This window comes from Bison bison, unplaced genomic scaffold (assembly GCF_000754665.1).
Source record: "Bison bison bison isolate TAMUID 2011002044 unplaced genomic scaffold, Bison_UMD1.0 scf7180017864066, whole genome shotgun sequence".
In the NCBI taxonomy this organism is placed as follows: domain Eukaryota; kingdom Metazoa; phylum Chordata; class Mammalia; order Artiodactyla; family Bovidae; genus Bison; species Bison bison.
In genome coordinates, this window is record NW_011494638.1 from 6790719 (window position 1) to 6802251 (window position 11533).

General features: G+C 38.2%; 1 protein-coding gene across 1 annotated transcript in view; it reads right to left on the reverse strand.

The window, feature by feature from the left end:
- The window catches only part of ADAM10 (ADAM metallopeptidase domain 10), a 144598-nt gene that overhangs the window by 50700 nt on the left and 82365 nt on the right, over positions 1-11533 (reverse strand). Inside the window, exon 5 of the mRNA XM_010836817.1 lies at positions 5810-5910. Coding sequence (XP_010835119.1) covers positions 5810-5910 — 101 coding nt within the window. The remainder of the gene's footprint in view (positions 1-5809; positions 5911-11533) is intronic.

Sequence of the window (11533 nt, forward strand, 5' to 3'; positions counted from 1 at the left end):
CTTCTTGAGCTTCTTGTCATCCAGCAATGTTTTCTGAACGTCTTACATTCTAAATGTTACATCACTAAGTATCTACCTTCAGCGTCCTTTTTTAACAAGCACTATTGAGCATCGTTCTATTCAGTTCAGTCTCTCAGTTGTGTCTGAAGCTTTGCAACACCATGGACTGCAGCACGCCAGGCCTCCCTGTCCATCACCAACTCCCAGAGTTTACTCAAAGTCATGTCCATTGAGTCTGTGGTACCATCCAACCATCTCATCCTCTGCATTCCCCTTCTCCTTCCACCTTCAATCTTTCCCTGCATCTAGGTTTTCTCCAATGAGTTAAATCTTCGCATCAGATGCCCAAAGTATTGGAGTTTCAGCTTCAACATCAGTCCTTCCAATGAACATTCAGGACTGATTTCCTTTACGATTGATTGGTTCGATCTCCCTGCAATCAAAGGGACCCTCAAGTGTCTTCTCCAACACCACAGTTCAAAAGCATCAATTCTCTGGCACTCAGCTTTCTTTATAGTCCAACTCTCACATCCATATATGACTACTGGAAAAACCATAGCTTTGACTACACAGACCTCTGTTGGCAAAGTAATGTCTCTGCTTTTTAATATGCTGTCTAGGGTGGTCACAGCTTTGCTTCCAAGGAGTAAGAATCTTTTAATTTCATGGCTGCAGTCACCATCTGCAGTGATTTTGGAACCCAAAAAATGAAGTCTCTCACTGTCTCCAATGGGACCAGATGCCATTTTTTGAATGTTGAGCTAACTCTCCTCTTTCACTTTCATCAAGAGGCTCTTTAGTTCTTCTTCACTTTCTGCCAAAAGGGTGGTGTCATCTGCATATCTGAAGTTATATATATTTCTCCTGGCAATCTTGATTCCAGCTTGTGCTTCATCTAGCCCAGTATTTCTCATGATGTAATCTGCAATATAAGTTAAATAAGCAGGGTGACAACATACAGCCTTAACATACTCCTTTCCCGATTTGGAACTAGTTTGTTGTTCCATGACGACCCAGTTCTAACTGTTGCTTCCTGACCTGCATACAGATTTCTCAAGAGGCAGGTCAGGTGGTCTGATATTCCCATCTCTTTCAGAATTTTCCACAGTTTGTGGTGATCCACACAGTCAAAGAATTTGACACAGTCAATAAAGCAGAAATAGATGTTTTTCTGGAACTCTCTTGCTTCTTCCATGATCCAGCAGATGTTGGCAATTTGATCTCTGGTTCCTCTGCCTTTTCTAAAACCAGCTTGAACATCTGGAAGTTCACGCTTCACGTACTGCTGAAGTCTGGCTTGGAGAATTTTGAGCATTACTTTACTAGCGAGTGAGATGAGTGCAGTTGTGTGGTAGTCTGAGCATTCTGTGACATTGCCTTTCTTTGGGATTGGAATGAAAACTGACCTTTTCCAGTCCTGTGGCCACTGCTGAGTTTTCCAGATTTGCTGGCATATATAGTGCAGCACTTTCACAGCATCATCTTTTAGGATTTGAAATAGCTCAACTGGAATTCCATCACCTCCACTAGCTTTGTTCATAATGATGCATCCTAAGCCCCACTTGACTTCACATTCCATGATGTCTGGCCATAGCTGAGTGATCACACCATCATGATTATCTGAAGATCTTATTATTGTGAGGCTCTTTTTTATACAGTTCTTCTGTGTATTCTTGCCACCTCTTCTTAGTATCTTCTGCTTCTGTTAGGTCCATACCATTTCTGTCCTTTATTGAGCCCATCTTTGCATGAAATGTTCCCTTGGTATCTCTAATTTTCTTGAAGAGATCTCTAGTCTTTCCCATTCTATTATTTTCCTCTATTTCTTTGCACTGATAACTGAGGAAGGCTTTCTTATCTCTCCTTGCTATTCTTTGGAACTCCGCATTCAAATGGGTATATCTTTCCTTTTCTCCTTTGCTTTTCACTTCTCTTCTTTTCACAGCTATTTTTAAGGCCTCCTCAGCCAGCCATTTCACTTTTTTGCATGTCTTTTTCTTGGGGATGGTCTTGCTCCCTTGTCTCCTGTATAATGTCACAAACCTCTGTCCATAGTTCTTCTATCTATCAGGTCTAACCTGTCTATCAGATCTATCCACTCTGTCTATCAGATCTGACCCCTTGAATCTATTTCTCACTTCTACTGAATAATAGTAAGGGATTTGATTTATGTCATACTTGAATGGTCTCGTGGTTTTCCCTACTTTCTTCAATTTAACTCTGAATTTGGCAACAAGGTGTTCATGATCTGAGCCACAGTCAGCTCTTGGTCTTGTTTCTGCTGACTGTATAGAATTTCTCCATCTTTGACTGCAAAGAATACAATCAATCTGATTTTGGTATTGACCATCTGGTGATGTCCATGTGTAGAGTCGTCTTTTCTGTTGTTGGAAGAGGGTGTTTGCTATGACCAGTGCATTTTCTTGGCAAAACTCTATTAGTCTTTGCCCTGCTTCATTCCGTATTCCAAGGCCAAATTTGCCTGTTATTCCAGGTGTTTCTTGACTTCCTACTTTTGCATTCCAGTCCCCTATAATGAAAAGGACATCTTTTTTGGCTGTTAGTTCTAGAAGGTCTTGTAGGTCTTCATAGAACCGTTCAACTTCAGCTTCTTCAGCATTACTGGTCGAGGCACAGACTTGGATTACCATGATACTGAATGGTTTGCCTTGGAAATGAAGAGATCATTCTGTCATTTTTGACACTGGATCCAAGTACTGCATTTCAGACTCTCTTGTTGACTATTATGGCTTCTCCATTTCTTCGAAGGGATTCTTGCCCACAGTAGTAGATATAATGGTCATCCGAGTTAAATTCACCCATTCCAGTTCATTTGAGTTTGCTGATTCCTAAAATGTCGATGTTCACTCTTGCCATCTCCTATTTGACCACTTCCAATTTGCCTTGATTCATGGACCTAACATTCCAGGTTCCTATGCAATACTGCTCTTTACAGCATCAGACTTTGCTTCTATCACCGGTCACATCCACAACTGGGTGTTGTTTTTGCTTTGGCTCCATCGCTTCATTCTTTCTGGAGTTATTTCTCCACTGATCTCCAGTAGCATATTGGGCACCTACCGACCTAGGGAGTTCATCTTTCAGTGTCCTATCTTTTTGCCTTTTCATACTGCTCATGTGGTTTTCAAGGGAAGAATACTGAAGTGGTTTGCCATTCCCTTCTCCAGTGAGAAGACAGGCAGCTAATTTACTTGAAAAGAACTTTGATCTTTCTGAAGCTTGGTTTTTCAGCTTAGTCAGTACAGGTCTGGAGTACTCCTTTAGACTGGGGTGAGATTAAGCTTATTCCAAGCATGGGCTGGGACTTCTACCAAGTACAATTTTTGATAGTTGTTTAGTTTATAGATTTCTCAGGAGTTTCTCTTTCTCGGGTAGTTTTCTCATAGAATCTCACCGTGTGTGTGCATAGGTTGGAATCCAGCTAAGATTCAAGGTGACCACTGTGCAGATATCTAGAGCTTATCAGCTTAGCTCCCTCTTCCTCCCAGGTACTATGTCCATAAATCCAGATACCTTAGCCTTTCTGAACCTTAACCTATCTCTTCAACTCTGCAAGAGTGCTATGCATTTCGAACTCTTCTTGAAGCGCCCTTCATTGTGCCATTCCTGAAATTTTGCCTCCAGTCAAAAAGTCATAGAAATCAGAGATATTTATTTCTCCTTTCTCAGGGATGTCAATCCTGCATTGCCTGTTGGCCAATATTTGAAAATAATTGGGGCTTTTTTTTTTTTTTTTGGTTTTGGTTTTCCAGTTGTTTTTTGCAGAATGGCTAGTTGGATGCCAGTCACTTTAGCATAACTGGAAAGGGAAATTTCCACCCACTTGTGCTACTAAGAGTTTCAAAGTTTTTGTTTCAGACATGTGGTACTTACCGAGTTTTGTTTTAACTATAGTATGAGGTAAAGATACAACTTCATTTTTTCTCCAAATGGATAAACATTTTTGGGGGGCTCCTTTTATTCAACAGTCTCTATTTTTCCTTTGAGATTTTATCTCTACCACATAACAAAGTTTCATATCTGTATGGATCTGGACAATTAATTTTATCCCTCTGGTCAATCTGTTCATTCCTATGCTAAAAGTACTCTCTCTGTTATTTTAGTAAGTCTTAATATCTTCCAGGGTAAATCTTTTTCTTGTTCACCATCTTTAGATGGGCCTTATTTCTTCTTAGCCTTCACTTTTTCTTGAAACATTTTAGATCCATCAAGTGCTATGATCCATCAAGTGCTATGAATAATCATGCTGTAATTTACATGGAACTGCATTGAATGAATAAAGCAATATGAGGAAAATTAATGTTTTTCTATTAGCTATCAGTTCCATTAATACAGTGTATCTCTCCATAATAAAATCAGTCACCTGTAACATTTCTTATAAAGTTTCATAATTTTCCTTATATAGGTCTTTCTTTGCTACATTTACTCTTTGATACATGATATTCTTGACACTATTTTTAATGATGTCCATTCTTGAATTACATTTTTGGTGGTCTACTGCTAATATAAAAAAATATATAAACTTCTTTTGTATATTAATGTTGTATCTAGCCACTGATAAACTCTATTATACCTAGCAATCTATGGTTTCAGCCTATCTATCCACATTGCCAACACCTCCATACAAGTGACTATCATTTCTCAACTGAATAATTGCAACAACTTCTAATTAGTCTCCCAGTCTCTAGTTTTTCACCCCTAGCCTGAAGCTAAGAATTCTTTACTGGTACGGCTATCTCTCTGGCCTTGTATACACTGTTCCTTCTCTTTCCATCTCTTCATGGTCAATCTAACTTCTCCTTATTCTTTCAGTTTCTGATTATTGTCCTCAAACACTTTCGGGGCTAGGTTAACTAGTCTTTTTGTGGGTAGAATACCACCCACAAGCATTAACTCTTCACTTAATTCTTTATTTCTTACTACCTTCAATTTTTCTGTGTCTCCAGTTAAACCATAAACTTTGTGAGGATAATTTGCTTCATCTTAATTTCCACATATTTCCAGAACCTGCCACAGATATTCTAATATATGGGAGATCAACAGAAAATTGTTCAATGAATATAAGAATAAAATCTCACTTAGACTTGAAAGACCCATTTGAAATGGTATAATCTCATGCCATGCTGCAGATTAAAAAACATACAAATTTGCATTTGTGACTCAAGAAATGTTAAACTACCCTACTACTTTTAGAAAGGATGTTTAAAATACATGATAAATGTTTTTACTATAAAAACAAAACTTTAAAAAGTTTAAACTTGTGTTTTAAATAACTACAAAACTATCACCTATGAATAAAATACAATCAAAAAAGAATCAAAGGTCAATAGTCAACAGCAGAAAAACTTACAATTAAAATGTTAAAAGCACTGTGATTTTTATTAGGGTAACTAACCATCTGAGTTTGCTTAGACCCATGATTTTCAATGGTAAAATGATGTCCCAGGCAAACCTGAGGAAGTTGGTCACTCTAATTTTCATACTAATATGAACACTGACATTTATATTAAACACATATTCAGATTGAATACTTTTAATTTTATGATAAATCATGTAAGAGAATATTTTGGACATGTTATGATTTGGGGGTCATGCAGACTGTATTCAAACCTCAGCATCACATTTTTTATTATAAGCAAGTTATTTGGCCTCTTTGAGCATTAAGAAATATAAATATTTTCTGATAATATAAATATTTTAGAAATCCTAGAACATACATGTTAAATGCAGAAACACACGCACAACTTCACTTTCATTTATTAAACACAAACTTGTATTAAAATCTTACCTGTGTTACTTCTTCTACACCAGTCATCTGGTACTTCCTCATTCTTTCAAACACTGAATGATCTGCACAACCCCCCTGTGGACCATATTTATGGGGATACTCTAAAACACAAAGAAGAAATGCTATTACTCTCACATTAAGATATCACCAATTATCTTATAAACAAAAATGTAACCGTCATAATTCATGAAAGCCACAAATGCTTACTGAGCACCAATGGGAAAGGCATTATGCTAGGTATTCTAATTTTAAAATATGACAAGTGAGGACTTCCCTGGTGGTCCACTGGTTAAGAAACCATGCTCCCAATGCAGGAGGTCCAGGTTCGATTCCTGGTCAGGGAATTAGAACCCACAACTAAGAGTTCACATGCTGCAACCAAAGATCCCACATGCCACACCTAAGACCTGGCATAGCCAAATAAATGAACTTCCTTTTTTAAAAAGTCTGGCAGATTCCAAAGTTCTCCTTCAACATCACTGGTCTCTAGGCTTTTTTCATATGAGTGATTTGTGAGGTCTAAAAAAGAACAATAACCGTTCTTTATTCTGCGTTTAAATTTCCAAACCTTGCCCACTTCAGATATATAGAGCATTTTAAGACTGCAATTTACTTCATTTTGTAATTTATAACTTTCCCTTCAAACACATTAAATTTCTTATTCTGCAAATATATAAAACTACTTCAATCTGAACTAGTTAGGCTAATACAATATTTATCTGTTTGAATTCCTTCAATGAATACCAACTAGCCTTAAAGGAAAGTAATCTAGAAACATGCTCCATGGCGTGGTAAAAGTAGACTGAGTTTAAACTTCTTCAATGTATAATTCAAGTGAATGCTTTACAGAGCAGTAACTATTTTATCATCATTTGTTTTCCCTTTCTAATTAAAGTGATTAATTTTGCTTTAACTGAATTGTTTCTATTTACAGACAGCTGTTCAATTTAGTGTAGTCATTTAAAAGTTTATTCCACTCTCTCAGTTCACATACTTCTCCCTTGTTAGGTTCGTCTTAGTTCATGAACATATTTTATAACTCAATCTAGTACCCATAATTAAGAGAACCTTATAAGGTTCACCTTAGTTCATGAACATGTTTTATAGTACCCATAATTTATCTACTACCCATAATTAAGAGAACCTTGTAAGGTTCGCCTTAGTTCATGAACATATTTTATAGTACCCATAATTAATCTAGTACCCATAATTAAGAGAACCTTATAAGGTTCGCCTTAGTTCATGAACATATTTTATAACTCAATCTAGTACCCATAATTAAGAGAATTGTCAAAATAAAATACCAAGACATGGGTGAGAGGGGAAGCACTAAAACATCTGTAAGTAGCTATAGTTATAATACACAAAATTATAATTAAAAACACTTTCTTGAGTAAATCTAGAACCTAAAGTGGACACTAGTGACCTATTCCATAAGAAATACTAATTAAATATTACAATATAAATCTAAACTAGCTGGTAGGAGGCAGGGGTTATGGTCAACCTATCTACACTGATATAGTAGCTCTGATTTAAACTTTAGTTTTTACTAGAGGTCAAGACTGCAACAGCTATAAAATTCCCACCAATAAATGTGGAAGAAATGACAGACTTAAAAATTTACCATTTTACAACTCCATATGCATAAGCTGATATACGCATTATCAGATCCTTGATATACGCAAGGATCACCCATTCCCAGGTGGCACCAGTGGTAAAGAATCTGCCTGCCAATACAGGAGATGAAGGAGACCTGGATTTGATCCCTGGAGGAGGGCATGGCAACCCACTCCATATTCTTGCCTGGGAAATCCCATGGACAGAGGAGCCTGGTGGGCTACAGTCCACGGGGTTGCAAAGAGTTGGACATGACTGAAGCAACTTAGCGTTAAGGGGTACTAAAGCCATTAGGTCAAAATGTACAATAACAGGATATTCACAGTTCCTGAAAGTATCACCCCATAGGTGGTGGTTTAGTCATTAAGTTGTGTCTGACTCTTGTGACCCCAGACTGTAGCCCCCTTGGCTCCTCCATCCCTGAGATTTCCCAGACAAGAATACTGGAGTGGGTAGCCATTTCTTTTTCGAGGGGACGTTCCCAACCCAGGGATCGAACCTGTGTCTCCTGCACTGCAGGCGAATCTGAATGGCTGGAAACAGACAAACTGAGAACAGCAAGAGTAAAATTGGCACCAACTAAAGTAGCCTAGATTCCTGAGTCATTTCTTGAAAAAAAGCTGGCTGATGATGAATATTCACATTAAACTGTTACAATAGTGAGAAGAGGTTTCAGCGCATTTTGTCATTTAATTTGGGACTGTCTGGTACTGCAGGCAGCATTACCTTATACACAGTAAAAAGTTTTGTTAAGCAGAATAGAAGAACTCATTCTATATCTGAGCTGCACTGGCATTTAGCAAAGTTTTCCTGTCACAGTCAATATCAAAATACTCTTGGCCCAGCATATCAGAAAATGTTTTGCAGTACTCGTATTTACCACTATTTCCTGAATATTTTCATCTTAAACTAGTTTTCACTTATCCCAAGATACAACTTTTGCCCCCGAAAAAAATCAGTCGTGTGGTTAAGTTGAAGACTGATACCTACATAGACTCTACAACACTGAAAATAAACATTTTGCATGTCTAGAGAAATAAGTGCTATTATCACTTTTCAAACAGTTTTTTGAGAGAATTTACTCAATCAAGATTTTCAGTTTTAGAAACCAAAAAGCTGTGAGGTTCATTAGGAATCTAGTTATAAGTCCCCCACATAACAAATATGTCAAAACAACATTTTTTGTTTTCATATATAATTCAGTTTAACTAACACTTCAAAATATAGTGAAATCAGTTGATATGCCTGATTTTATTCAAATTTAAGAAATACCAAATATCATAACATAATCATGACAGATATTAGGATTTACCTTTCATTCAAAGCATACCATAAAATGCATTTTGAACCTCTTCCTACACAGGCACAAAAGAGCTGCTACAAAGTACTTTTGGAAGAAACAATTTCCTCGCCAACACTTGAACAAATTATATGTGTATAGCATTTAACTCGGAGAAGGCAATGGCACCCCACTCCAGTACTCTTGCCTGGAAAATCTCATGGATGGAGGAGCCTGGTAGGCTGCAGTCCATGGGGGTGCGAAGAGTCAGACACGACTGAGCGACTTCACTTTCACTTTTCACTTTCCTGTATTGGAGAAGGAAATGGCAACCCACTCCAGTGTTCTTGCCTGGAGAATCCCAGGGATGGGGGAGCCTGGTGGCTGCCATCTATGGGGTCACACAGAGTCGGACACGACTGAAGTGACTTAGCAGCAGCAGCATTTAACTAAACATCTTACAAAACTGAGGAACGGAACAAAAATATCCCTATCTTAAACAACTGTAACATCATTTTTAACGCAATGATAAGGGAAGTCAACAAACAATATTTATGTCTGATTTACATATAGTCAGCATTCCCTATTATTAGGATATATAGTATCCCAATAAAATATATCTTCCGGATATTAATCATGTTGAATACTAAGCACATCGGCACTCTGCATCATCAATATACCGGTACTGGTGCTAGGCATGTGACTGTTAGGATTAAGGTAATCGAGTAACTACTGTCTAATGGGTATCTCATGTACTTGATAAAATACACAGTTGACTTACATATGTAAACATATACAGATATACACACATATGTATTTGTGACATTGTAAATACATGTGATATTGGAGTCAATCTCTTCCCTACCACTCCTCCACATGATCAGAAGTCAGGTAAATACTGGTATAATACCATACCATCAATAGGCTAATATATCAGCAGGAGTTGACAGGAAGCCAGTAGAACAACCATCCATCTAGCAGGCTATCACTCCCCAGTAAAAAGATAGCCTGGATTCAAAAGTAAGATTGCTCTGCCCCTATCTCACCCCTAATAGGCTGCATTTGGCTGGAATCAAGGGAGTCCTTAATGTTCCACAAAATCACTTCCTCTGGTCCATCATGACAGGGGTCAAGAGAATCAGTCTGCAGCACTCCTCACCTCTATCAGGATTCCAGCAAATACCAAGGGAAACCCCAGAACTGTCCCTGTTCATAGGAAGACATTCCCCTGGCCCCACTTCCTTAAAGACTCACAACTGTCTATCATTTTCTGCCTTGGGCCCATTAGAACTATTTTCACTGGGGCTCAGCTTTTATGGTCATGAGACTATACCACCAAATACTTCAATTTACTGTAAGTATTTGCAGCCTCCAAATCACTACTTCCCTCTATTATCTTATTTTTAGCTCCTAATTCACCATCACTCTCTCAGACACCACTCCATCATAATTCTTAGTGATCTCAACATTCAGGTTGATGATCCTTAAATACACTACCTTTTCTCCAATGGTCTTCTCCTACCTCGATTTCTCACTTACATGGTCATACTTGTGAACCTGTCAACACTAATTACCTAAACCTCTTCTTAATCTCAATCTCCTCATCCTACTTTCTTTCCACCACTCATCTTTTCAGAACATTCCCCCTTAGACTCAGGCAATCCTTCAACATCTCGAAAACCTTTCAATCCACCAATGCTACTATCCTGTCCACTACTGGATATTCTCTTTCTCTTTATTCAGCTTAAATCCCAGAGTCAATCATTATTACAATTACTCCATTCATTTACCTTAAACTCCCTTGCCACCTCCTCTTCCCAACTCTCAAACAAAACCTGTTAAAATTCAACTCTCTACTTTAAAAAAAAAAAAAAAAAATCAACTCTCTACCTGCACCCCTCCGGTTGAATGAAGCTGGAGAAGAAAATGGTAACTATACCTATTCTCATTCAAAAATTATAATCTGTAACTTCAAGCAGTTCCTTTATGCCACCTGGCAATCATATTGCATTTCCAGAGACCCTTCTCAATCCTATTTCACTGTTTAACTTTACCACATTAGTTGTTCAGTCCCGAAGTCGTGTCCGACTCTTTGTGACACCATGGACTGCAGCACAACAGGCTTCCCAGTCCTTCACTATCTCCTTGAGTTTGCTCAAACTCATATCCATTCAGTCAGTGATGCCATCCAACCATCTCATCCTCTGCCACCCCCTTCTCCTCCTGCCCTCAATCTTTCCCAGCAACACGGTCTTTTCCAATGAGTTGGCTCTTACCACATCAGTACAGGCAATAAAATTGACCAAGCAAGCTGAAACTATGCAAAGTGATCTTAATAATCAATGGAGGAAATTACAACTGTTCCATGACCTTCAAAAATTTTTGTCAAAATATTGAAACTCTATTATTTATAAATGTGTAGGGAAAAAAAATAAGACTTTATATTTAGTACACCGTAATATAAAACATTAGAAACATCAAGAGTTAGTACATTTAAAAGAACTTCAGTTCAGTCGCTGAGTTGTGTCCGACTCTTTGCAACCCCATGAACCGCAGCATGCCAGGCCTCCCTGTCCATCACCAACTCCCAGAGTTCACCGAGACTCACGTCCATCGAGTCAGTGATGCCATCCAGCCATCTCATCCTCTGTCGTCCCCTTCTCCTCCTTCCCCCAATCCCTCCCAGCATCAGAGTCTTTTCCAATGAGTCAACTCTTCGCATGAGGTGGCCAAAGTACTGGAGTTTCAGCTTTAGCATCATTCCTTCCAAAGAAATCCCAGGGCTGATCTCCTTCAGAATGGACTGGTTGGATCTCCTTGCAGTCCAA